We start from the raw sequence: 27,614 nt of genomic DNA, 5'->3' as shown, positions 1-27,614 counted from the left end.
TTTAAATCAACTTTAATATGGCAATAGAGATGGAGCTGTAGAATCTCTGCTGGTGTATAAACTAGTTTTTATGTGTTTAAGTATTGGCTAATGATACATTTAGTCACTTTACTTCCCTCCACCTTCTGTCTTTGCCGTCTAATCAGGAATATAATCACTTTTGTATATTTACCTTGCTTTGTGTTCTCTTTCCCCTCTTTGCCTCCCACTCTCATCCCCATCCCTCCCACCGCTGCCATCCACACCAAGCCTGCAAGCGCAAAGAACAGGAGCAACACAAGGACCGCAACACGGCGCCCAAGAAACAGCGTCTGGTCTTCACCGACCTGCAGCGCCGCACTCTCATCGCCATCTTCAAGGAGAACAAGCGTCCATCCAAGGAAATGCAGATCACCATCTCCCAGCAGCTCGGCCTGGAGCTCAGCACCGTCAGCAACTTCTTTATGAACGCGCGGCGCCGCTGCGTGGACCGCTGGCACGACGACCACGGCGGCAGCCCCGGGCAGCCGGGCACATCGGCCACCACCTTCTCCAAGGCCTGAGAGGAGGAGAGGACCTTCAGAGGGCCGAGGGACCAGGTCGGAGGAACAGGCGACATGGAAAATTGGCTGTGAAACCTGTTTATAACAACCCCACCTGGCCTGGACCGTCTGACTGCGTCCTCTGCCCCCCCCCCACCACCACCCCCACCCCCCCACCCCAAAGAAAATCCTTTGTGCCATGCAATCATCTTTTTTGTCAGTCAGAATTTCAAGCTCTCACCTAAAACAAGCATTATCTAAAAAGGTGAATTGTGAAGTCAGGTCCACTCTTCATTACTCACATAAGGACAATCATTAATTCTGTCGTTTTTGAAAGAAAATCATTTTATGGCATCTGACAAAAGTAAAGAGACACCAAAGATTTGATGTTTTCGTTGGACGGCATCAAGACACATTTGCCGGCCTCCTTCATCCAGACCCAAGTAGCCACAGATTCTGCTTTTTTGCTTCCAACTCACCTCCTTTGTGTCTGCCTCTTTAGTCCCTCTCTCATCCCCTCTACGCCGGCACACGGAAGCAACAAGGGCGAAAGAACGGCAATAAATCTGACAACAGAACAGCACATAGCCTTATTATCCAAAGCCCCATCCTGCACACACAAGGCCGTCATAAAGAAAACAAACGCAGCCTATGAAAAAACAACAACACGGCTTTCCAATTCTCCGCCTCTACCTCCTCTCCCCCCCCTTCCCTCTTCCTCCCGTAGTCTCCTTCATTCCTCAGCCAAAGGTATTCCCTGATGGCCAGCCATTTCAGAGAGCAGCTCAGCCCGATCATACAGCAAACTAATGAATTGAAAAATGAATCGATGCAGACGGAGAGAGCGGGGCCTTGACCCCTCCTGAAGGTGAAACTCAAGATGCTCGGCAGGAGATACTCAGGTCTTCCAGGCCCAGGTCTATATTTTTTTGCACAGATGTTGGGAGGCCTGTAGGGAGACATGTCATTGTTACTCTCTGCCCGAGCCCAGAGTCTGTGTTTCTCTGACCAACAGGAGAGGCAGGCGAGATGTCTGGACATGCTCTTTGTTCTGCTGGGAGCTTTTCCCTCTGATCAATAACTGAGAACCAAGCGACAACAACACGTTCGGGCATCCAGCCAACTACATTACAGCTGCATACGAAAAGCAGAATGTAAGAGGAGCACATGGAACCCACTGGAGATGGGGACACAAAGGCCTCATAACAGCAGCAGCAGCAGCAGCAGCAGCAGCAGCAGCAACAGCAGCAGCACAGCTCTCCCTCCAAAAGTCCTGCCTGTGCTGGCAGAGCAACAGTGCCCCCTGCTGTCCATAGCAGAGACCTGTATCCAGCAGAGCAAGGGGTGGGGGGTGGGGGCTCAGAGAGGAGGAGAGGGAGGGAAGAGCCACTAGATGCTGAGGAGAAGTCATGGCACAACACATTCAGGCCCTTGCAGCTCTTTGAAGGCTGATCAATAGCTAACCATTATCCTATTGTTGTTCCTCATCCAACCAGCACTGGTGAAGCCGGAGAAGGGGGGGGGGGGGTGGGTGGGGGGTTAAACTGAATGCTGAAAACGCAGGGATTTAGCAAAGGCAGGGATTTGTTTAGCTGATCCGAATCTTCAAGAAATCCACAAAAATACGAGTGCAGAAAATCACACAAAGACGGGATAGAGAAGTACAACAGAGTAGAAAGTAACACACAGGCTTACTGAGACGGACACATCCGAGGTGTACTGGAGGTTTAATTTTACATTATTTTGGGAGGCTTCATATTTTGTCAAATCATTCTTCCATCCCATCTGTTTGCAAAAAAAAAAAAGAAAAACGCTTTAAAACAGATGTGACTCAAACCAAATCTCCTGGTTATTCCCACACAAGGGTTATCAGTAGCTAACCCGAAGCTAACCACCACACTCAGCTGTCAAAATGCTACAATAATTAGTGCCAATGCTTACTGCCTTAATGCGAATCAGAGAATATGGTACTAGGGTTCACACACAGCTACAGTGCGCCCCACTGACGACGGGCGGTGTGTGCCATAGCAACCAACAATCAGCTTTTATCTGAATTAAAATATACTTTTTTAGTAAAAAAATGGAAAAAAAAGAATCAGATTTTAAGGCATACAATAACCAAACCTCAAATGACAACGATACCACTCACACACACACACACACACACACACACACACACACACACACACACACACACACACACACACACACACACACACACACACACACACGTATGTGTTACAAATGTCTCCAACACATAACTGGACACATTTTGAAGCAGAAGAAAGATCTCTCATTCTATCTTTGGTTCTCTACCTCCTCTGTCCCTCTAACCCCCATTGCCCCCCCCCTTCTCTTTCTCTCTTCCTCTCTATATTGATGCGGGTATTTAATTAGTACCATAGACACAAAGTTTCTATTTCTTGTTACTATTGTGCTCTGTTGTGCATAAGTAAGGCACCTTGTTGATAAATCAAAAACAAAAAAAAGGAAGGACTTTTTTAAAAGGAAAAAAAAAAAAAAGAGGGATGCAAGGACCGAGGCCAATGAAGGATTTGTTTTTTGTTTTGTTTTTTGCATTCTCTGTGAATAAAGACTCGGAGGAGACATTTACCGTGTGGAAGAGGAGGAAAAGAAAAACAGGGAGCTGCTGAAGAGACAAATAAACGACGGACGCTCTCTCTCTCTTTTTGGCATTTCATGTCAGAACTGTGGTACCCTCAGCCCCCTTTTGAGCTGAGCCCCCAAGAACGGGGCCAAACGGAGGGGGACAAAACATGACCTCCAAAAGTCCTGGCTGACACGTTGCGTTTTTAAAATCGTAGGGCGGGTGGGGGTGACGCTCGGGACTCAATTGTTATCTGTGTGGTCTTAAGATGCAACTGTAGCATTTTCCAACAATGTAGTCAGATTAGCGGTGCAGATTAGATAAGAGACTGTCATTGCCGAGGAGTTGATTGAGAGGAACTGACTAACTTCACGTTGCTGTAAGCAGTGGGTTAACGTCGCCAAAAGGATGATGAGCTAAAAATCGATTTGTGGTATACAGTTCAGTGAGCATAGGTAAATAGCTAGATTCAGCTCTAGGTATTAGGCTGAGAAAATGACATTTGTTTGTAGTGAGAACCAATGTGGCTACCTCACTAAGCTGAGTGGTTTGTGAAACCGCCACTGATACCAAAGAAACTGCAGCCTACCGGTCCCAAACTGCCTAGGGGGACACAATCCCCCCCCCCAAAAAAAAAATAAAAAAATAAATAGCACCCCCAACACTGTTACAGACAGACTGATACATCACACACACATTCATACAAACAGCGCAGTCGGACTGCATCGTGCCACACAGGAGGAGGTGGCTGCCTTGCAGACAGAGTTGAGTGCCTTTTCCCTTCAACCACGGGTGGGACTGCACTGGACACACACACACACACACACACACACACACACACACACACACACACACACACACACACACACACACACACACACACACACACACACACACACACACACACACACACACACACGCACACACATTAACACACACACACACCACGCGGGTGCATGCACATAGCTGCACACCCCTTTACAAACATGCACTCACATTCTGACAACGCACCCATAATTGGATGGACGGAAAGCGAGAGGGGGAGGGGGGAGGGGGCAAAGAGAGGGACACAGAGTGGGGGCTGTGTCAGCATTTTCTCCCATATTGACTTTCCATCTTGATACACTAGAATACAAGCACTTTATCATGTAGAAAGTCTATAAAACATTTTCTATACACTATTTATTTGAAACAAAATTATATGTTACTCCTTAATCTGTCAGAGTCTTTGTTACTGTATCGTTGATCTTCTAGTAGCTCGCAGCATTTACGTTTATTTGAAATCTTTTTCTTTCTCTCTCGCCCGGTGTGCTCAGACTCTCGGCCACTTTACCTCTCTCACATCAGAGATATTTTTGTGTAACAGAGAAAGAGGGGGGTAAGAAGGCCGAGGCTCTAGGCGCTCGCAGGGCTGTAGATGTAAAACCTTTCCACTTAATGTCTCTCTCTATCTCCACTATGTGCAAGCACAGAGGCTGCACTAGAAAAGTGTGGAAGACTCACTGACAGTTTATAGACACAAATTCTCTCCTCCCTCCACCTCGTCTGTCCAGTCGACCCTCTCCCCCTTGGTAGTGCTAAGACCCGGTAGGCGTGTGTTGACAATTAATTCTGAAATACCTCAAAAACCTTTCATGTAAACTTTATGTAATTTAAACTGAAAATAATACTGCTAATGATAACAATGATTATGAAACTATGATACTATGATAGTTAGTTTTGGAACTTGTGACTTGAAGCTTTATACTGTTAAATTCCTTTTATTCGTTTGCTCATTTTTCTCGTACGTTCTCTCGTTTGTTTTTGCTACGGCATGTACTTACTGTTTTTTCATAAAGGAAAAAGACATTGTGAATGTTTCTGTGAAGGGTTACGTGAGAAAAGAAGAGACAGAAGAGAAGGCTAGAATCAAGAGAGGTGCTCACTTTAGATGTTTGGTTCAAAGCTCTGTCCAAGGCGGGTATGTTTAAAGGAAAATAACAAAAAAAAGAAGAAAAGAAATGACGAAAATATGATTTGGGCTGAATTCTTTACCAAAAATTTGATGTTAAACCAAAGGAAGGATAACCTTTAACTCATTGTTAGCTTTCTTCTGCCTTTAATTTTGTCTTTTCTCTGAAAAAAAAAACAATTTCACAGTTACTTTTGAAGGTTCCTGGGTGTTTTCAAGTGCTCCTGATGTTCTTAGAATATTAAAGACCAGCACCTCCTATTGAAAAGAAGGTGCGCTTTTTTCTTTTGTGCATGGATATTGTATAACTGTATAGAAACCAACAGGAATGACCTGTGATTTTTGTGGGGAGAGGAGGAGGATGGAAAGACTTGGGAGTGGGTGGAGAAGGGGTGGGGGATATTTTGGTTATCAAAACAAACAAAAAAAAAAGGGTGGGAGGATTTGGGTTTTAGGCGTTGGAGGGGTCCTTGTTTTTAGAATTTTCCGTCACTGTTGGATTCACTGGTTGTGTGCATGTGTTGTTGCAACCCTTCCCCTTTCCCCCTGTTTCTTTGATGTATATAAATCCAGACAGTAGGGGGCAGTGTGTGCTGGGGGAGGTCAAACTCCTCTCCTCCCAATCAATAGCATTCAATCTTCATTCCTCAGCTTGTGGTCCTCACTCGGGTCCTGAAATGTGTGTCTTGCTTTTCCAAAGACGGGCTGTTTACTTGGAGTTAATCAGAGGGACACACACAGGCCCGAGCGGCCTTTAATATACCTGTATGTCTGTCTACATGCTTTTCTTCAATCTGTGTATGCGTGTTCATTTGTACCTACGTGGAAGACAAAGTGTTTCTTTTGTTTTTTTTATGTTCCTTTGCTATGGGTTGCAATATTTGTCATGCGAAAAATTTGAAACCATTTCTTACTGACTGACCGACCAACCAACCGCAGTACCATTTGGCAACTGATGATCCGGCCCCCCTGAAATGTCGCCAGCATTTTCTGTCAAACAGCGTATGTGCGTGTCATTTCACCCGTGGGATCGAATGTCGCCAATGGGACTGATGTAGACACCCCCAGTCACACTGTGCTCTCCCTCTTCTGTTACCTGTTAATCAATCAGAACCAAGTGTCTTTGTGATGGTAGAAGACAATCAGTTTCAAAACAAGAAGAAAAGGGTAGAGAGAGGGCAGGCCAGTGGGGAGGAGGAAGGGGAGGACGGAAGAACAAAAAAATCAAGGGGAAAAGAGGCTCTCTGGATTGTGACGAGCTGTAGTGCCCGACTGCCAAACGACTGCCCCATCGCCCCGACCGCTCTCCCAAAACCCCCCCCATTCCCATCCCCATCGAGCTTCACTCGGTTACACAACACTCGCAACCGAACCATTTCAAATTCACTCCCCTCTCCTCATCTCCCGTCACTTTTCACCCCCACCACCCACCACCCACTGCCACAATGTAGTGCACTGCAGGAGTAGAGAACAAGAGCTGTGGTGCAAAAGACCATACTTCCCATCACCCGCCACGACTTCCTGCTAATCTAATGATGATGTAACCAGCCGCGAGGAATAAAAATGGCTCCGGTTGGTGGCTTTTGCACAGAGAACTATGCAAACACCTGACCCCCCAATCTTAATCGTTGCTGCTGGGTCAGAGTGTACAACCCCTCTACCCCACCTCCCCTCCCCTCGGCATTATGACACACTCCCGCTCACACTTTGACCTCCATGACCCCCCCCCCCCAATCCTTCCTCCTCCCTCCTCCCCAGAGCGGCTGGAGAAACCCCAGTCACTCAGGGTACAGTAGAGAGTCCCCCCCCCCCCAACCCACCCCATGTTTCACCACACTGATGTCATACAGCTTTACATGAATGCCCCAAACTGCCATTGACATCAAAATGGAGTCCATGTTGATGTTTGCAAGCTGATCCCCCCCCACCCTGCTCATGGCTCCATTGTTCTACAATGTTCGACTGTCTTTGTCCCCAGCGCCAAGGAAGGGCCACAATCAATGCAAAGACGCTTACATTGTACTTACCTAAGTTTACAAAGTCGTCTGGAGACAGTGGCTTATATTGCACTCAGACCGACAGACACACAAACAGACACAGGCACATAGTGGAGAGGGTGAGTCTGCCTTTTGAGAGTGTTTGCTGAAACCAAAGATGAAATCAGAGGTATGACAATCTGGCTACCAAACCTAGGAGACAAGGTTGAGCTCTCTGGGCTGCTTTGTGAGTCCTGTGATTTACCGGCCATGTGGACATTCCACCTCTTGCACTTAAAACACACACATACATATACATACCCTGGTGTAAACTCCCACACACACACACACACGACGGCAACCACACAGAAACAAGGGATAAACCCACTCACGACGTCTGGTCAGAAAGCCTCTTTTCCCTCTTCCCACTGCAGAAGCCGGAGAGCCTGTGGAGGACTTTTAGTTTCACTCTAGTTGAGACTTTTGTGAAGGAAAAAAATCTGAGTAATAACTGTTACAGAAAAATAAAAACTTAAAAGGATAATATGGGTAAAAATTGCGTGTTTTGAAATAAATTAACAAATAAAAACAATTGTAAAACAAAGATGTGCTGTCGGTTTATTGTGTTTGGTTTGATCTTCAAAGGAAATCCCCCCTGACCACAGCAGATGGAAATTAGATTTTTTTACCACAACAGCCTCAAACAACAAAGATCAGAGGTGTTCATGTAGAGGGAAACTGTCTATGTAAAGCCAATAAACACGGTTTATAGTACATGCTGCATTTTGTATATTATGTAATTTACTTTATTGGAAAAAGTAGCAATACAAAAGTTGAGTGCAGGCTCTACCCACAAAAACATGTTTTCAGTACAAATACATGACGGATCATCTTTTTATTTCTATGCTGCAGCAAAAACCTATGTTATCAAATATTTTCCCCTTAATTTATCATGATTCATGTGCCATTTGTTACATTATTATTGTCCTTTATGTGAATTTGGCCTCGAGTCAGTGGGGTAATTATTTGCAGTCACCTTCTCATCCACCGTTGGCACGGTGCTGGGGATTCTGGACGCCGATGTGATGAGGCGTCCGGGCCCGGACCCCTGAGAGAGGGCGTAAGAGGACCGGCGATGAGACGCCCCCCTTGTGAACTTTGACCTCAGCTCCACCGGCTGACGGGACACACTGTGGACCTACATCACAGCCAGGTGAGAGGGACATCAGTGACCATTTGCCTTCACAGCTTATGCTTTTGTTTTTATAGAAATTAAACCACAAAGACCTGTTGAATGGAAAACAACTCAGGTACACAGCTAAGCCCCCTACAGCTCCAAAATAACATGAAATAGCAACTAAATTCAATATCATGTAGGGGTGGTCCTAATGTTTTTAAACTCAAACTAGCAGAAATTGTTTCTGTCAGAACCCAGTAGGATGCACACAAAAAAACTGGCCAATCAATACTGAGAAATATACTGAAATTATTACACAACTGTGAACGTCTTCACGAGTTTACTGCTGTGTTCTTAATCGTCCCGTCAATCTCAATGGATATTTTTTTACATCCATTTGACTGCTTAATGTTTTCATTTTTCAGTTTCAGTTTTAAACTACTCATTCTTTTCTTACTGCTTTGAGGGTAGACATTACAGGTGGATAGGTAAAAAAAAAATTCTTATAATTTTGTTAAAATTTAACAAATCACCATGAAACGTCCCCAGTTGATTACTTACATTAAGACAATTATTTCTGAAAGTTTTCTGATATTTGATGTACATTTTCCAGAACGGATATCTGAACATTGTATAAAGCCAGGTTCTAAATTCTTGTTTCACTTTGTTGACATTTTAGAGTCAAAGGTTTTTACAGATGGAATTTTTGGATATCTCTTTTTCCCGCCATAAATCAGAAAATACTGTGAACCTCCATAAACATAAAAATAAATTTGCAATGTAAAATGCTGTTGGATCAGGCTATGAATGATATATGAACAAAACCCTCTGTAAAAACCTTCAGAATATATATATAGGATGGAAAACTGGAAAGCTTGGTGTATTTAATTGCTGCTGAAGTGGACATTTCTGCCTTTTAAGATGTGCATTGTAAAATTACATGCATTTTGAAAGACAATCATGTGAATATGTAAATAAATAAATATCACAATGAAACATCCCCAGATGATTACTTATATCAAGACAGTTATTTTTTGTATAACTTTCTCAAAATTCAAATATGAAAATGAGCCATTGTCTAATGCTAACTTTTGGTGAATTTAGGAGAAAATCGACAGGCGCATGGGGACATATTTAAATGAACATCTAAATGTGTATTTTAGAGGGTTTTTTCCACTAGTCTGAAAGAAGGCATGTTATGAACAAAAGGTATCCCAAAATGCATGAAAAAAACAATGTTTTTGCCCGTAGCATCTCGCCAGCTTGCAGATTACTCACCTTGTGTTTGTCATGCATGGTGAGGATGACATTGAGAGCCAGAGCGGTCACCGAGGGCAAAACAGCCATCCAAGTAGTGAGCAGAGCTGTGAGCCATATAAGTGGATCGATGAAGGCCTTATCAGACGCACCTGATGAAAAGCACACACAGAGCAATCAAACCTGATGATGACAGATCATCGGATCAACATTAAAAAATCATTAAAATTGACATTTCTCTTTGCGTGTTTTGGTTGTTTGTTTTTGTCAACGACATTTTTTATATTAATTTTCTCCATGTGATTAAAGTCCAGCAGTAAAATGGCCACAGACAGGAGCAACATCCCTCAAATGACATAAATGAATACATTTGGCGTGCACTGAGATGAGCAGAAATGTACCGATAAAGTAGTAGTCTATGGGTGATTTCTGAAACAGGATGGTGCTGTTGGTGATCTTGGAACAGATGAAGAAAAGCACCACAGAGACACACACAGCTGCTAGATTGAACTTCGTCCAGTATCTGGTCATCAGCACAATCTGAAAGACGAACAGAAACATAGTAATCAGAGGAGAACGGCACATCTGGAAAAACAGTCTTCCTCCAAACCCTCTGCTCCCAAAGAGTCCACAACTGGCCTCCTGGTTAGTTTTACTGGTCACCAGATCAGCAAGTATCACCAGCTTGCTCCTGTATTTACTGTTCAGCTTAATAAATTGAGCTGTGGCCTCTTATCCAATACCTCTTAAATACAGAATCATTTTGTTAAAAGTTCAAGAACTAAGAGACTGAACATTTTTCATTGTCCAATTTCAAAGAAAAAACATAAATTCCTTCACTCACTTATCGCATCTGCATTGATTCATTTTAACAAACCAACTCTTAGTATAGTTCATCTTAAATCTTGGCTGTAGCCCTGATGACAACAATAATCCACTAATCAAATTTCAAAATGAACACATTTTTTAATAAAAGCTCTTTTTTACTGTAATTACATACTAATATGACATCAATAGTCCATTTCATTGAGCGGGTAAAGCAGCTTGATTTTGTAATAATAATAATAATAATCCTCTCAAATTTAAAGTTTCTGTGGTTCGCTTGCATCCAGTAAAAGTGTGATCCTGACCTCAATGGTGGCAGTCAACGTGGCTGCCAAGGCGACAGTGACTGCCATGACCTGCTGGTCATAGGCGGTGTCGTAAAAGACTCCTAACGGGATGAAGAAGAGTACGAGTGATGTGTAGATCGCATACAGGAGCGATAAGGACAGCATGAGAGGGCTGGAGAGCTCCTGTCTCTGTCCGGACTTGTACAGCTCCGGCCACTTCAGGCTGCTGTCTGCATTCACGTCCTAAAACATAAAGCCACAGGATGAAGTAATTATGACTGAATTATATCAATAATGAAAATATCAAAATAGGATTATTGAGTTAATAAAAACATCCAACTCTTAAACTGCCACACCTGCTCAAAGAAGGCCACACACATAATTGGGAACGCTGTGTAGAAGACGGTGTAGAGAGCGATGAACCATGGCTCATACAGAGACTGCAGGAGAGAAATGGATGATGAATTAAATGCAGGATTGTTTTCTCCATTTTGAACTTCAGTTCATTATGTGACTCTTAATGGATGGGTCGAATTTTTGGAATTGGCGTTGCATGAAGTACTTGGCATAGTCAGTGTATCAACTACAGTAGATGGCAGTCGTCACACCCCTGATTGTAAAAGCAGTAGAATCAGCCCCAGAGGAGAGCTATGTACTGCTTTGGACGGAGACAGCAGTAAAACATCACCGCTTTGCCTAACTGTCAGACTGTCCTTTCCAAATGGGAACTGAATCTCCATCTATGTTCTTTCCAAAGCCACAATAGTCCTTAGACAAAAACAGTAATCTTACGTCGCACAACACAGGAGTTGCTGGTTTACTGCTGCCTCGATGGGTTATTTAATTTGTGTCATCGTGTGACTATGGTGTTTTAAATGGGTTAGTTTGGATTCACCAAAGGGACACAACAATACATCAAACTGACTAACCGGAGCTGCAGTAGACCAGCAATTCCTGTGTTCTGTGAGGTAAAATTACTGTTTTTGTAAATGAAGTCTTGTGGCTTTAAAGATAACAAAAGCCGCATCAGTTCCCCGTCAAAAAGGCTTTCTTACGGCAAGGTAAGGTGGTAAAAATGTTCTTAATATGGCAATTCAAACTGATACGTTTTTTTCTTTTCTTAGGTGGGTAAAACAAGTTTTGCTGCTGCCGTCCACAGCAGTACATTGCTTTGCTCATGTACCAATACTCCTGCCTGATTCTCCAAACTACGAGTGTGTCGACCACCATCCACAGACAACGGATAAGGGCACTTTACAAACCAGCTTCAAAAAATCCTAACTATCCCTTTAAGTCTCATCCTTGTATGTCTAACCTGACCACTGTAGCCATTGAAGAAACCGAACCATATGTGCACAAGAGCAAAGCCGCAGGTCTTAAACAGGAAGTAGAGCAAGAAGAAGGAAATGCGTCGGTATGACCAGTGCCCATGGACCAGTAGAAGCCTCTGCAGAAATCTGAACTGGGACAACGCGTAGTCGGCGTTCTGCACTGCCTGACCTCCCTCCACTCCTGCTAGTCCCACACCAACATGAGCAGCTGGTGTTGGGGAACAGTAAGAAAAAAGGTTGAAAAAGAGGAAGAAATATAAAAACATATTAGCAGAAAGCACAATGTACACAAAGTAACATAGCACACTCATAGGTACTTACTCTACTACTACTTACTCTTGATCATGTTTACATCATTGGCACCGTCCCCGATGGACATGGTGACAGAGCGGGTGTGTTTTCTGACCAATGTGACGATGTCGGCCTTCTGTCCAGGTGTGACACGACAGCATAGCACCGACTGACACTGTTCTGCCAGGCTCATGAACGTGGCCCCCCATTCTGGTCTCTGGTCAAACTCTGCCTGGAGCACAACGCCATCAAACAGCTCAGTTAAGGTTATATTATTGTCATAAATAGATAAAATGACACTGAAGTACATCTTACAGGACCTTCAGAGGAGACGGCGTCATTACTTTCAGGTTTCAGATAGACAGCTTTGACATCTCATACAATAATTTTTTTTTTTTTTTAGATCTGCCAGGATTAAAGGTGCTATAATCAATATTTTATAGTAACAATGTGCCGGATGTTCCCTTCAGATCTATGGTGTTCAGAGAGTTTCAGTTTGTTGTTTTGGTTTAATAAAGTTATGGCATATCATTTTCTCAGAATTTGGTAGAGACAAAAAGCAGAGCTAAAAGGAGAGTGAATATTGGACTTACATTCATTAGGTATGCACAAATATGACTTCAAATTAATGCTAATGTTGCTCCTTAATTAGTATATATCTATCTATTAGGTGTCTAAACATGCAATGCAACTGTTTGCTACCCAGTTTGCCATATCAATTAAAGTCATTGCTGTGTTTACAGCTTGTTTCCCCAAGTGGCCAAAAAATCAAGTACAGTGGAAACCGCTCATAGTGATCACAGTTAAAGTGATCAACCGCTTATATTGATCAAAATGCTTGGGACAGAATCATTCCTATACAAATGTTGATTAAAAGATTTGCTTATAGTTTTCAAGGGTCTTTTCATACATGACAACATATGATTTTTTGGGGATTTTTTATATTTAATTAAACTTTACTCCCATTAACATTTAACTCGTTGTAACCCGTCTGCTTCCGGCTGGCTACCTGAGGCTGGTAATGCATTCACATTGAAATCATGACGGGAAAAAGAAAATATTTTCTCTCAATGAGAAATGAGTCTCCTAGAAGCTTATGACAAACTGTCAAAAACTCGCCGACGAGATGCAGCAGTGAAACTTGTTCTTCAGCCTACCTCTGAAGTTTACTCAAACAACCAGAAACAGTGAGGCTGCTAGAGCTGAAGACAGGAGACAAATGCACACTGGGAGAAGCACCTGTGGTTGAAGCCTTGCTTAAAACCGCTGAAGAGTTGGAAACACGTGCACATGTATTTGGAAATAGTCAATGAAATTCAGCAAATGGCAAAGCTGTCTGTTTAAATACTTTATATTAATTTAATAAATAAGCAAATGTCAATTAGATGGTAATCTGCATGAGAAATAAAGCAAAATAAAAATAAATTAGTTATCATATAGAGATCAATTTGAGCTAATAAAAATGACAGATCACTATAAGAGGATTCTCATTCTCTGTGTGTTCCTTCAAACAAAGTCATTTGTAAACTATATGACGACAGCTAATTGGTCATTTGAGAACCATATGAGAAACCCATTTCCTGTTTGTCCGGTGTTTACCAGCTCAGGACCAGTGAGGACCACGGCAGTCTTTGCTCCGGCCGGCTGCTTGTCTACAGCCCACAGCTCCATCTGTCTGGCCTTGAAGAAACTGACCCCTGGGTCTGGGGACTGGAGTATCTGTCTGCAGGGGGCAAACATACAAAGATCAATGAGCTGGTGTGAGTGTGTGCAAGAGTTTGATTGTGTGGTTTTTATTTTAAATCAGTGCTAACCTCAGCTCCTGCCATTCCAGTAATCTGGTCTCAGGATCCAGTAGCTTGCAAGAATATCCAATATTCACAGCAGTCTCTGCAAGGATGAAGAGAGAGGGGACAAGACATGAAGCTGCATCACAGCATTCAAAGTGGCGCCACTCCTATCTCCTGCTACAGTGTGTCACAATACCTTTTTTGTCCCCTGTGAGTACCCATACTTTAAGGCCAGCCTGTTGAAGCAGTGCAATAGTTTCAGGAACGCCCTCTTGAAGCCTGTCCTCTATCGCTGTCACCCCTATAAGCTACAAAAAAAGGAATGTTCAAATGAGTAGCTTTGTGCTCCACACATACAAAATCTTAATTTGGGGAAAAGTTAAGTGCAGAAACTATTAAGCTTGATTTAAAGACTTATGTGTGTCAATGATCAGCTTTACCACTTTAATTGATGGACTGAAAATAGACGTGTAAAAATGACATCGAGCCCACCTGCAGTTCCATCTCCATCTGATCATATAGCTTTTCCAGCAGTGCGTCACGTTCAGCTGTCGCCATGGCAGCAGACTGGGCCAGAGTTTTACTCCACTGCTCCCATAATGCCTCGGGAACAGATCGAACCGCAACACACAAAGTCCTCAGACAGGCCTGGGCAAACAACTGACAGAAGATAAGTTAACACGTTATTATAGGCTGCACATTATTTACTGGGTGATCTTTCAGGCAGAATTGAGGAATTGACAAAAGAAACATGAGATAAACACTGCGGTTCATGGCTCAATTATCTCAATACAGGATTGCTGATCCTTTCTTTAAAAGTCTATTGATCATGAACTTTAAACTACTCTGAGATGCGTAAAGCAAGTGTGTACACGCTTTGATAATCAGATAATTGATAACAGAGATATTGTACGTTGAGTACAGATGATCACGACGAAGAGACTATAAATATAAAATAAAGTTTTATTTGAATGATTACTACTTAATAGAGCAACAACTTTACTGCACAAAGGGAGTACATATGTTTTAGCCATGCTAGCAGCGTGGGACTAGGAATGGCAATGTTGGTACAACGGTTGGTCCACCAACAACAGTGGGATAAATTTCCATGAAATTTGGTTCATAGATTCATTGTCCCCTGAGGATGAATCCTATATATTTTGGCAATCCTCCCTCTAGCTTCACCATGAGGTTGACATGTTGGGCTTTCAGTGATAATCAGGACAACCATTGGATGGATTGGATTTGGTGGTGGTATTCATGGAGCACAGAGGATAAATCCTAATGACTTTCATCACCTGATGACTTTTCATCTAGCGCATCTTATTACAGTTTTAAGTGTAACGTCTGGATGGATTGCCATGAAATTTACAACATTAATGTCCTCCTGAGGATTAATGCAAATGTGTCCAATACTTTGGTTTCTGTTCAAATACATGCAAAACCAAAGACATTCCCATCAACCTCAGCTGTTTGTTTTTTTTAACTAATAATCAATTGTCTGCATTGCTAACACAATAGGCTCAGATTGTGAACTTTTCGAAATTGTGAACTGCTTAAAGGGATACTTTACCAACTGTCAACCAGCTTTGTAAAATTTCAATGTGGAGTTGTATATGCAACAAAACAATGTTGAAATTCCCTCCTTGTTGCCAGCACCCAGAGGCCCCTGCTCATTTTAATCAAAAATCGGCCGGATGATGGGTTTCGCTCTTTGGCTGTTTGTTTGAACTACAGATTGAACTTTCAAATGTTTTGTATCCCTGCTCCCAGTGCTCACCATTGAGCTAGAAGACCATGGCAGAAGGCAATGTCCCTGTAGATAAGGAAGTACGCAATATTAATATTGGAATCAGACATTCTGGGCTACTTGTGCTATGTGACCCAGACTACAGTGTGGACAAATTAAGGCGTATGGAGGAGGGAGAGCTGGTGAGAACAACCAAGAGTAATGTTACACCCAAGCTTTGGGCTACAAGTGGACAGTGGAGTGCTTGAGACATGTTTCAGGATCCGGAAAAAGAAACTGGAATAAACAAACACAACCAGTGGGCCAAATTGGAAGTCTGAGCAAGCGTAATAGCAACAGTGTTTTGTTTTTTTCTTCTAAAAGTACACAGTAAAACAATTAGTAAGTGTAAGGTTGGGTTTTAGCACTTAAAATAGTATTGTACTTTGTCTTCTAAGTGGCGGTAACAAGCCCAGTGCATTCTGGGTGTTTTCTCAATTTTTCTGTTTTCTCTTGTCATGTGGCCCGAATTTCAAGAATATTTGTGCCTTTCTTTTAAAGCCTTGTTTAATGAAAAGCTGATCTTTCCTGTGGTGGAATACTTCTTTAATACTAAAACGGAAACCAAAAGATACTAAAAGTGTCATATATAAAGTAGGCTCAATAGTAGTAGTAGAAACTCTAGTTCACCTCCAGGGCTCTTTCCATCCTTTCCTGGTATGGACAGTCCTTATGCAGCCTCTCGAGGATCACAATGTCTGCCCCTTTACAGTACAGCTTTAACCCACCCTCCGGCTCCCGAACTGAAAACAAAACAAAACAGTATGGATCATTTTTTTCAGAAAAGAAGTTGACATGGGAGAACTTATCATTAGTACAATGATAAAAGACAACAAGAGATTGTAGATACGTTGTTAGTGTGTATTTGGAGGGTAACTCTCACCCAGTACGGACATGCGTCTTCTCTTGCTGGTAAAGTCCACCAGTGCCAACAGCTGATATTGGCGAGGGACACCCAGCTCGGAGACGTCGATAAAGTCTCTCGTCCTGGAAAGAAAGACCCAGCCGAGCTCCCTGGCTGCACCAACAAGAGCTTCCTCATCTGGGGACGCAGCCTGGTAGACCGGAGCCTCTGGAGGAATAACATGCAAGGTGGATGTAAACAAGTTGTCTTCCAGGAATGTTTTATAATCAGGACCATAATTATTTAAGAAAGTGACATAAGTTCTGTGAACAATATAATAACAGATTAACAAAACACGGTGGAAGCATGAATCACACATTGAGATTTCACTGAACTGACACTACTCTGAAATCACAAACAGAAGTTGATACTCTCACACAAACAACAACAACCTTCTTTCCACTCTGCCATGACAGTGTGACATAGAGACAGCGCTTTGAAGAATTGTCTGCTGAGTGGACACTGCTGTCCTCTGAGCTTCTCCAACAGGTCGGGAGCCGACATGAACAGCCCACCGCAGGAGAACGGATTCCAGCTCAAGTCCATGGGCTGCACACGTAGGGGGAGAAAGGTGGTGCATAAAACATTACTGTGCAGTGATATTAGACATTGCTGCAATTAGGGAGGAATACAGTTTGATTGATTCTTATCGTCTATGATTCTGAATCGATTCACAGTCTTGAAAAATCTTCTTTTTCCAAATTTCTATTGTTTTCAAACACTTTATTTACTTTTTTCTTTACATCCGTGCAAAATTGGACTTTCATACTATGTTTCATACTATTTATTTTGTTAGGGCTCTTTAAAAAAACAACAACTATTAGTTATAACATGACGATTGATAAAACCTTCATCAACGCACTTTTCTGGATTCAGGAGAAATTTTACAATTTTCTATTGATAATTGATTTTAAATCAGGATTTGTTTTGAATTGAGAATCTATTTTGAACATGACATAAAACCATGCACATAGAGGAGAAAATATTTACCATGAAGAAAGGTTTGAGAATACCTTTGAATTAGTTGGAAACATGTGTGGAAGAGTCAAAGAAAGAATAAAATAAAGTTCAAAGATGCAGATTTGGGAGTCTGTATACCTCTATGTCCTCGGCCTGGACGGTTGCATCACCTGTGAAAGTCGAGAAGTTATTATACTTAATAACTTGCAAAAAGTACTTGAAATGGAGTTAAAGTACAAGATTAGCTAATGCAAACTAAAATAAAAAGAAAGCAAAAAAAACCAAAAAACAGACATTTGGGTTGAACCAGGAAGTGGCTCAGACATATGGTTGATGTGATTCTGACAAGGTATCAATTACAGTTTGTCTTCAGTGGGCAGAGCCGGTGTTAAATATTTAGTAGATGGGCTTGTGGCTGTTGGATACGAGCATGTTAAGTGTCTGCTGCTGTCTCGCTCTCTCTTGAGGAAGCCGGCTCTCCAGATGGATATTTACTCCGCTGGGAGCCAGTGATGAAACTTGGCTCTGCTGTAATTATCAAACTCTGTCACACAAACAAATATGTAACAGAGTATATCATTTCAACAAATCTGAACAATCCCTTTAAGCTCCTGTGAAGATGCATTTCGAGAGCATGTTGAATTCATAATTTGATGTGCATCCTGTTGAAAGTGCAAGATACAATTGAAAAAACATCTGCAAGTGGTTGGATATTTCTTTTTTTCCAGCTAGCTGTGAAGCTTATGATTAGATAAAGATACTTTGTTTTGTAATAAGTAGAAGTGCTGTCATTTGGTTGTTGTTTTCTTCTTCTCAGAAAGACAAGTAAAATATTATAAGATGTATAGTAAATACAGATAGATCTATATACAATATGGTTTGGTTTCATTAGGTTTTACCATAGATCTCCCCAGCTATGCAGCATTGCCTGAAGAGCAGACGGTTCTGTGTTAGTGTCCCAGTTTTGTCACTCAGCAGATATCCCACTTGGCCGAGCTCCTCATTCAGTGAGGTATTCCTGGCCTGGGCCGGTCTGTCTGCCGGCTGCCAATACATCTCCCTGTCCCAGCCGATAAACAGGCTGTGGACCGTGTGGATCACCTCAAAGCTGTGGACACACAGACGTGGAGGACACATACACAGTAAGACAGTAAACACACAAACACAGATGTATTTCAACCTTCCCGTTACCCTCAAATGAGTGCAGTGTTGTCGATGGAACTAACGAGATGTAGAGAGCAATGGGCATGGCCGGGCTGAGCAGGATGATGTAGCTCCAGAAGATGAGGAACCCGGTGTAGACGGGATTGCCGTTAACCACCAGAGGAGACAGAGGCCCTGTGTGGCTCATGACCCAACTCGAAAACACGCCAGCGCCGATGGCGAGGAGCAGAGCTGTCAGCAGCACGGACAGGACGATCTGCAGAGCCAGACACACACACACAGTTAAGAATAACTCCGCGAGTGGCCTCGTGCTTGTCGTCCACCTGCCCTTTACCCACTCACCCCCATCACCACTCTGTTGAAAACTCTCTCCATTTGAGTCCTCTTCACTCTCAGTTTCCCGCAGTTCCTCATGATCTTGGTGTCCGCGCCTGGTACAGAGCAGACAACTATTAGACGACATCGCTCCGGAGGGCTGCCCGGGCGAGGTGGGAGACCATCCTGCAGCCAGAGGGTGAAGGTTCAAGCCCTTGTGTCAGCGAGCATCTGCTGACATGCCCTTGAGCAAGATGCTGCAGACCTACATGTTCCCGGGGGCTGTTTGACCCCTGCTGCCGAGAGGTCAGCGGGAAGATAGAATTTCCCTTGGAGGGATTAATAAAGTATCACATTGTGTTTTCTAGTGATGTCTCAATCTTTTAGAGATGTACTGAGACAACACATTCTCACTCTCAACTCAACTCAAATGCAGACTCTTGGTCGGGGGTCCAACACTTTGACACCCCTAAATACCCCTCTAGCGTCAGTTTTGGACTTTTCAGGGATGGCGTGTCAGTTTAAGCTCATTACATGCATTCCGTCTCTTTTAAAAAAAAAAAAATTCCCTAGTAGGCGTACTTAGTTTGAGGTTTACTTACGCAACAAAACTACTTGGTTAGGTTAAGGAAAATATCGTGGCTGGGGCTAAAAATAACGATTGTTACGTACAGCCATGGCTTTGGTTAAGTACTGAAGTTAGGAAACAAAAGTATGTTAAAATAACTCAACATTGACTTGGTTCCACAAACACTACACAAACAGTGGTCTCCTGGGTGAAAGTCTTATGTTTGTTTGACCCCTCCAACCACCCTTTCTGTCCTATGCAGATTTTCACGCTCTTTTTACGACGTCCGTTACTCTAATAATAACGATGTGGATGGGTTCATATTGGAGTGAGTTGAAAGCCGGGTGCCTCTACAGACGCTAAAGGTTGCCTTGGTGCGTCCGTATCAGATGCCGAGAGCCACTAACCAATCGTCGATATTTGACGAGTTGGGAGCAAGAACTCAACTTGCTGAGACTATTTGCCATATCTTCAGACTGTTCCAGAACAGAAACTGACTCTAACTTCATCTTGCTACAACAACATCAACCTTGATCGTGCATAATCTAAAGTAGGCGTGTGTCAAGCGTGTGTGATGGGGGTTAAGAGTTATAACCAGGCTGAACTGGGGTCACACCAATAGACACTCTCTGATGAATGGTATAAAACCCATCTCTGGAAGAATTTGATCTATTGATCCGCGTTACCAGAACTGAAAAGGGTCATAGCAGTGAGATCCATGACACCTCCGCCTGGTCCAGTAATATCCGATCAATGATCACTTAAAAAGACAGGGGGAGCCTGTAATCTGCCAGACGTTAACAGACACACATTTAAGACACAGCTGCAAGAGTTAAGTACTGTCCATAATTAGCAGTATAATGTATTCCACATAATAAAATGTGTCATTGAAACAAGTGGAGGCCGCAGTAGAAGGTGAAATGAGGATATGTGGCCTGGACACAAAAACATTTTTATCTCTGTTATCATACACCTCTATGGGGCATTGTGCTATATATAAAAGCTTTTCTTCACCCTATTTTCCTCTGTCATCTTCAGACTCAACAGACCAGTTTGATGGTGGCTATCACCCCTTTTTGGGACAAAAACTGTATCAGCTATCTGCTCACTAACATCTCTCAGGCATAAGAAATTCCACAGTAATCCCCTTCTGGACGCTGAATAAATCCTGCTACATGTACCAGTGTATATGGCCAAGCCGTAGGCAAACTCTGTGTTGCGTAGGACTGTTCCCCTCAGGAGGATGTGCTCGTTTTCCAGCAGAAAACATTCTCCTCGCCAGTGCAGCTGGCCTCTGAAGGTGTAAAGGCGATTGTTGGGCTCCTCGCAAAGCGCAACACCTGAAAAGTGAGCAGGTTACATTTGCTCTTACTTCAGCCAAGTAATGCAATTCTGTTTACTTGTTTGTTTTTGCTCTATTTTAAACACATCTTAATTTGAATTCTTAATAAGAAAAAAAACATTTATTCACCATCAAAGGCAGCGAGCATCTCCTCTGAGGGGTGAGAGGTCAGCTCATTGTGTGTAGCACCGAGCGCCTGCCGGAACTTGAGGTTAGTCTCTCTGTCAAAAGAGAAGTCATTTTTGGACATCTTTATTAGCCATTCGTAGGGGAATTTGTACATACTTACTAAACGCTTCCTCTGAGATTTATGAAAAAAAAAATCATTTGTTTAGTCAGATGACAGAGGATGCAATAAATGACCTCCTGAAGATGTCATTCAGTTTTTCAATCACAAAGGATGTAAAGGTTCCTGAACTATTAATGATACTTTCTTCCTGGTTCGTGTAATGTGAAGCACCACCAGCTGTCTCCGTTTAATCTTGCTAGAAATTTTTTGCAAGCTTGCTTTTGCTCATAGGGCCCAAATTGTCCATACCTGCATGCAATGTTGTAGGGAATTATAATCAAATCAACATGAGTTACTGTTTTGGTGATTTGCAACTTGACTTGACAGAAAACTTGTCTACTCTGTAATTAACCACGAGGAACTTTCACCTCTCAAACCGGTTCTACCTGGTAACAAAGAGACATCATACTGTGCAAACGGATACCACTCTCTCACTGATCCCACGCTGTTTCTGAATCATATGTATCCTGAACCTTTTACACTTCTCTGAGCCACCACGAAGCCTCAGATGTGCTGTCCCAGAGTGCATACATTTTTCAGACCTTTAGAATTGACCAAGTTTTTTATGTCCCCATGGCAACAGAACAGGAGCCTGAAGATCTTGGTCATCAAAAATCAATATCAACGTTAAAATCACATCTCAAAACTTCTTATTTGTGCTATTATTTTTACAATTATATATTTTTACACTTAACTCAGTGTTTTTTTATGTTTTATTATGTTGTAGAACTTCATTGTTTATACTGGTTTGAATTTACTGCTACTATTACTAGTATAGTCATCATAAAGTACATACATACAGTACAAATAAAATGAGAGAAGAGATAAGGTTCCTACCCGTCGATATCTGCCGTCTCCACATAACACAGACTGTGAGGTTCTGAACTACACAGGATGAGAAGGTCAGCCTGAGAAGAAATAAAGAAAACAGAAAAAATGAAAGAGAAAGAGCTACGTAGAAAGTTACTGGACAGAAAAATAGAGCTAAGGAGCATTTAAAGCTTTAGGAGCTGCAGGCTGCTATGCTGATTGCTATGCATTTCAGGTTATAGAGTAGATTTACAAGTAATTCATGCAATCGTATTCTACTTAAGCTACAATTATAACTCAGACAGTTCATTTTTCTATATTGCTGTTCATTTCTGTGTTTTGTTTTTCTGTGATTTGAAAATCTCACAGGGATGATTTGGTCTTTGTGGATCCGCAGCACATCTCCCACACGCACATCCCTCCACTGTCCTTTGCTGAAACTGAGAGGATGACAGATGAGGAGTGAGCAAATGGAAAAAAAAAAATCATTTGAATAATCATCAAAAACATTTGTATAATATATGCAATGCTATCATATATACAAACACAACAACTTTGTTTTTCATAGAGCAGACATAATGTTTTACTAGATTTCATATTAAAGACACAAATGAAAAGAAAAGCCACTATAAAAAATGTAAAATACCCTAACCCAAAACGATTGACTTTAAATACACAAACTAAACCGACACACCAACTACAACAATAACATCTAAATTATTAATGTTTTCTCATCAAAAACAAGAGCAGAGCAGACCTATATATTAAAACGATATACGTTCAGGAACATCGAAATGTTTTATGTTTAGGAACATCGAAATGTTTTATGTTTAAGTGAACTCCCTTTGTTTTATCTATAAGTGAACTCTCTTTGTTTTATCTATAAGTGAACTCTCTTTTAAGGATGCACAATATTGGATTTTCTTTGGTATAAACAGATATTCTTTCCCATCCAATTGCAGGGAACAATCAAGTCTCTCTTGTAATGGAATTAACATATTATTGCAGAGATAAAATAAAATGCTTTATTAAACGTACACATTCACTGGGCAAAATAGGAAAACTATTTCAACTTAGCCATATCAAATTTTAAACAAAACTGAAAAAAGCATCCCACTTAAACAGGCTTGGAAGATGCGGTCACAGAGACTTGGGCAAATTTGACCTATTTCACAACTTGCAAAACAATGTACCTCCATACCGCAGACATATTTGTTTTTGCATCATTGTGTATTTCCTAATATATGTGACTAAACTAGTACCATACAGCAAAACTGAAATGAAATCCTGTGCCTTAAACTGAAAGGAAATCTGTGGAATTATATGGAAAGCAATGGTCTTTATCAAGGGTAGTCTAGTAAACAAATGATCTTTTTATGTTGTCTTTTAGTTCACAAGGTAAAGCATATCATCTGGAGTGTAACAGTCTCAGAAAACAGACTGAGGTCAACGTATCTCTAAAGACAGGAGAAGGTGTCATCAAGAGGTTGGTTAAATTTTGTGTCTTCCAATAGGTGTGGAAAATGTTTTTGCCCTGCTCTAATGCACAAAGGGACCATCTAGGGATTCACTCATTCACACTTCATTAGAGCTTCATTACAGGGCAGTTTCAAACTGCAAGTCCTGAGAGAATAACAAACCGTCTTTGTCCTCACCTCTTGGAGATGAGTACGTCACAGGGTCGGGAGTTAATCTCAGCGTCACTGCGTCTCCTTGCCTTGAACCAGAGATGGAGAGTGAGAGAGAGAGGGAGACAAAAAGAGAATGAGAGAAGACACAGAGATAAGATTGAGGAGCGTGAGGGATGGAGGAAAGAGTGATGGACAGGGAGCGTGTGAGAGGAAGTGAGGGTGGCCGTGAAAGGTTGAACAGGAGAAAGGAGAAAGGAGAAACGCCATTACGGGGCTCTACAGTGACACCAGCTGGGAGATTTACACCCTCCACTAAATGATTAGTCAATAGAGAGGGGTCAAGCAAGCGTTTCACCCAGAGCTGTTAACGACCGTAACTCAGTGATGCACTTAACCAGAGAATTCTCCATGCAAAACATCACGCCTGCATTTAAAAGGAAAAGCTTTAATGATAGGAGAGAAAATTAATGCTACTGGGATGACTGGTTTTGTCAATGAGGAGAGGACAAGGAGTCAATGCGGACAATGAAGGAGAGAGAAGAGTGCGCACATTCTTAAGTGCCAGGTGCATAAATGCATGCGTGAGGGCCGGTCGTATATTTGTGTTTAAGACCATGCGTTTGTGTGTGAGCGGGATGGATTAATCGCTGATGGGATGTCCCCCCCCCCTTCCAGACTCCACCAGAGTGAGAGGGGAGGGGAGGAGGGCACTACGGGGTGACTGGTGGTCTCACCATGTCGTTGGCAAGGTCTTTAGCCCCTCTCACAGATAGCACGATGAGCAGTGGGATGATGGTGATGTACCAAGGTATGGCTGAGATGGCAGGGACACACTGGAAACCACACACAAGCACAAAAACACACAAACATGGAGTCACACATACTGTCTAAACTAAACGCACCTTCAAAGTGCTTCCACAAGTGATAATAAACACACACAAAAACAGGCTGGAAAAAGATAGTATTCATGATGTTAATATGAATTGATTAAATAGCATGACATCCTGTTAAATAACTTTTTAGTTTAGGTGAATTGTTTCCTCCCAAGGTGGCAACTGAGTTTAATTAAGGTGCTTCATCGGATAGGCAACTTTTGCTCCGCTACCCTCCTTAGCATAAAAAAATGTGACAAGAAATAAATAAAGAAATTAAATATATTTAAAAAAAAAAAGAATAGGTATAGTAGACAAGGGCCTCAAGCAGAAAGCAATATAAGAAAAACTATTTCCTCTATATTTAGTAAGTATCCACATTTGTTGTTAGTACCCATTTATTTCTGGGATTCACCAATGATTTCTTATTTTTTGTGGCCGAGAACACTCAGATCTACCAAGATAAGAAAAAAATAATTTTCACAGTCCACACATTTTTCTTCCAACGCAAGGAAACCTACACTTTTTAATTTAAAAAAACATAAAAAAACACATTTATTATTAAATTTGTGGGTTAAAGAAATAATATTGGTCAATTGATCCCAAATAATACTATAAAAAAAACATAGGATGATATTTTGCGCAGCTGCTCTTCCAATGCTTTTTGATTTTCCGGTACCACCAGTGCTAACGCTCTGGAAAATCACGTGTCTGCTTTGTTTAAGTTTGTTTAACAGTACCTTGATTTTAATAGACTAGAAGTTTTACAGACTTTTTTTTAGGAATGTGCCAAAATATTTGCACACTGCAGCCACACCTTCCCTTATATAAAGTGTAGGGGGAGTTGCCTATGCAAATAATAAACAATGGACCAGAAAAACATTTGGTGAATCTGGAACTGACTTAATGTTTCTCTTAACTTAATATTAAAAGAAAATATAAGGTAATGTTGCTGCATGAGGCCCTTCACACATCGCTAATGACGAACCATGATGTTACATTTCATGAATGCACATTCAAAAAACAACAATCCTGATAATAACATTGTAAACATTTAACACTAAATCTGAGCCCATAAAAGGACTCAAGTCAGATGTTCTCGAGTCAAAGCGTGAGAGGTGACAGCAGAGACTTCATCTGACCTGCAACACCATCATGAGGAGGAAGTAGAGATTTGCCACTCGTTGGAACTGTTCAAACAGTGTCAGGGGCAGGAAAGTCAGGGGGGAGTACTTGTTGCTGCGGATCACATTGTCCTGGCAACCGACGAGAACCCGCAGCAGAGGGAGAACACAAGGGAAACAGTGTTAGCACATTAACCTGTTCCTCTGTGCATCAGCATGCCAACAGGTGTTAGATTACCGCGTGGAGGGAAGGAGAACAACTCACCGCGTATCTCCCCCAGTGAAAGCACAGGACGGATTTCTTCTGTTTGTGATTGTGGTATTGACGGCTGTTCGCCCTCACCTCCCATGTTAGACCTGTCAGACACATCGAAGGCTGACTCTTAGCTCTCAGAGATCATTTACACGCAAGTATTTCATATATAATTTACATCTGCACACAACACATGGACAGAAGAGTGTGTGTGCTTCTGTGGATGTGTATTAATATGCAAGCATGTAGTGGTCTGCTGTTGATATCAAAGGGAGTCTTGAGTTGCCTATTTAGGGCCTCAAGCTAAAATGACTAATAGAATCCTGAAGGAATGTGATCCCCAAAAGGAGAAGATTTCAATCTAGACTAAAGATCATATCCCGGCTGCTGCATAAATAGGACACTGACAGTTTGTGTAAATGGATATGAATGTTATAGTATGTTTCATTTCAAATAAAAGATGCTGAACTCAGCTCACCTCTGAATGTGTGTCAGTAAACACAGTGAGCTAAAAGAGGCAGTAGGCGGATGATGGAGTCAAAAGAGACGTACCAGATTCAAGGCTTCCTTTGTCCATGATCCACAGGAGATGTTTGTAGACGTTGGTTTCGCTACACGAAGGAGACAAACAGAGTGAAATCGCTGCTTGTGTCCGTCTCTAAGAAATGTTCTTGTTACTCATTACACAGTTTTACCATGAAGCCGTAGCACAACAAACAAAAGGTTCTAAATCATTGATGCGGATTTAATCAGACACCCTAACCCGTTGTAGCTCTACAAACTGTTCCCATCCTCGTTTAACCTTTTGATTGCATAAACAAAATGTTACTAAGATGAATTGAAGACAACTCTATGCTTGTTTTTTTTGTTTTTCCATATGATGAAATACTCAGAAATGAACCAACTCTTCTGGCTGAACCTCTGCTGGAAGCTGGATGAGCAATCCTGGTGAGAGAGACCCGAGGCTGCTACGATCTAACCATCTGAATCAAACCTACGAGGATTGACATGGAGAAAAATCAGCACGCTATGTTGAACCTGTTGCTAAGTAATCAGAACACTTTTGTCAACAAATGAATAAACAGAGTAAAGCCTGAGGGGACAATAAAATAGAAGAAATAATAAACACAACTTACCTGCATTGTAAGCCAGCGCCGTCTGTGGGCATCGTAAATTACTAGCAGCCAGGTGATGCAGCAGAGCAATCAATCACGAAGCTCTGTTGACCGCAGCTAGAGACAAACATGGTTGTTTTCATAACCATTATTCAGCTGCTTTTCATAAACTCACACAAGTTTCACCCCCCTCGTCTCTCTGTACCCCCCGGCCCCGCCTTCCTCTCGCTCCCAGGTGAAGGATCCAATAACACAGACTGCTGTCCCTGTCTACCTCACCTGAGGAGAGGAAGAGGAATGGAGGAGGGGCACCAAAGGCCAGTGGAGAATAAACAATATTGAATCACTATTTCATTTATGTCACTTTGTGCAGCTATTAAAACGAGAAAACAAGACATTTATCATTTTTAGTCTTTGGGAGCAGACTACCACCAATCAACATTCAAGACATACTATCTGGTTGA

At 42.0% G+C, this 27,614-nt stretch overlaps 2 protein-coding genes across 2 annotated transcripts in view; one reads left to right on the top strand and one right to left on the bottom strand.

The window, feature by feature from the left end:
- onecut3a (one cut homeobox 3a) overlaps positions 1 to 542 on the top strand; it is a 17,939-nt gene extending 17,397 nt beyond the window's left edge. The window contains exon 2 of the mRNA XM_054603327.1: positions 250 to 542. Coding sequence (XP_054459302.1) covers positions 250 to 542 — 293 coding nt within the window. The remainder of the gene's footprint in view (positions 1 to 249) is intronic.
- Positions 543 to 6,098: 5,556 nt separating this feature from the next.
- Positions 6,099 to 26,642, bottom strand: atp8b3 (ATPase phospholipid transporting 8B3). Its single transcript, XM_054603013.1, has 28 exons — positions 26,588 to 26,642; positions 26,048 to 26,139; positions 25,801 to 25,914; positions 24,521 to 24,619; positions 23,811 to 23,872; positions 22,523 to 22,595; positions 22,183 to 22,253; positions 21,186 to 21,277; positions 20,896 to 21,054; positions 19,174 to 19,262; positions 18,894 to 19,087; positions 18,567 to 18,775; positions 17,806 to 17,837; positions 17,100 to 17,256; positions 16,687 to 16,875; positions 16,434 to 16,546; positions 14,507 to 14,674; positions 14,211 to 14,322; positions 14,039 to 14,114; positions 13,824 to 13,947; positions 12,270 to 12,456; positions 11,918 to 12,141; positions 10,959 to 11,042; positions 10,621 to 10,845; positions 9,892 to 10,030; positions 9,512 to 9,642; positions 8,093 to 8,254; positions 6,099 to 6,176 (listed from the first exon to the last, which is right to left on the bottom strand). Exons 1-28 carry the CDS (start codon positions 26,610 to 26,612, stop codon positions 6,099 to 6,101), a joined length of 3,480 nt encoding a protein of 1,159 aa, XP_054458988.1. The 5' UTR covers positions 26,613 to 26,642.
- Between the last annotated feature and the right edge of the window lie 972 nt (positions 26,643 to 27,614).

Source organism: Anoplopoma fimbria, chromosome 8, assembly GCF_027596085.1.
Source record: "Anoplopoma fimbria isolate UVic2021 breed Golden Eagle Sablefish chromosome 8, Afim_UVic_2022, whole genome shotgun sequence".
In the NCBI taxonomy this organism is placed as follows: Eukaryota; Metazoa; Chordata; class Actinopteri; order Perciformes; family Anoplopomatidae; genus Anoplopoma; species Anoplopoma fimbria.
The sequence above is the reverse complement of the archived record's forward strand: the minus strand, read 5'-3'. Positions and strand labels throughout refer to the sequence as shown.

Bases quoted from the DNA above. Each gene is read 5' to 3' on its own strand.
- atp8b3 (XM_054603013.1), bottom strand. From the start codon at position 26,612: ATGGACAAAGGAAGCCTTGAATCTG. The intron at 22,254-22,522 runs GTGAGATTTTCA...ATTTCTTCTCAG, and splicing joins ACAAAGACCAAATCATCCCT to GCTGACCTTCTCATCCTGTG. The intron at 10,846-10,958 runs GTGTGGCAGTTT...TTTATGTTTTAG, and splicing joins GTGTGGCCTTCTTTGAGCAG to GACGTGAATGCAGACAGCAG.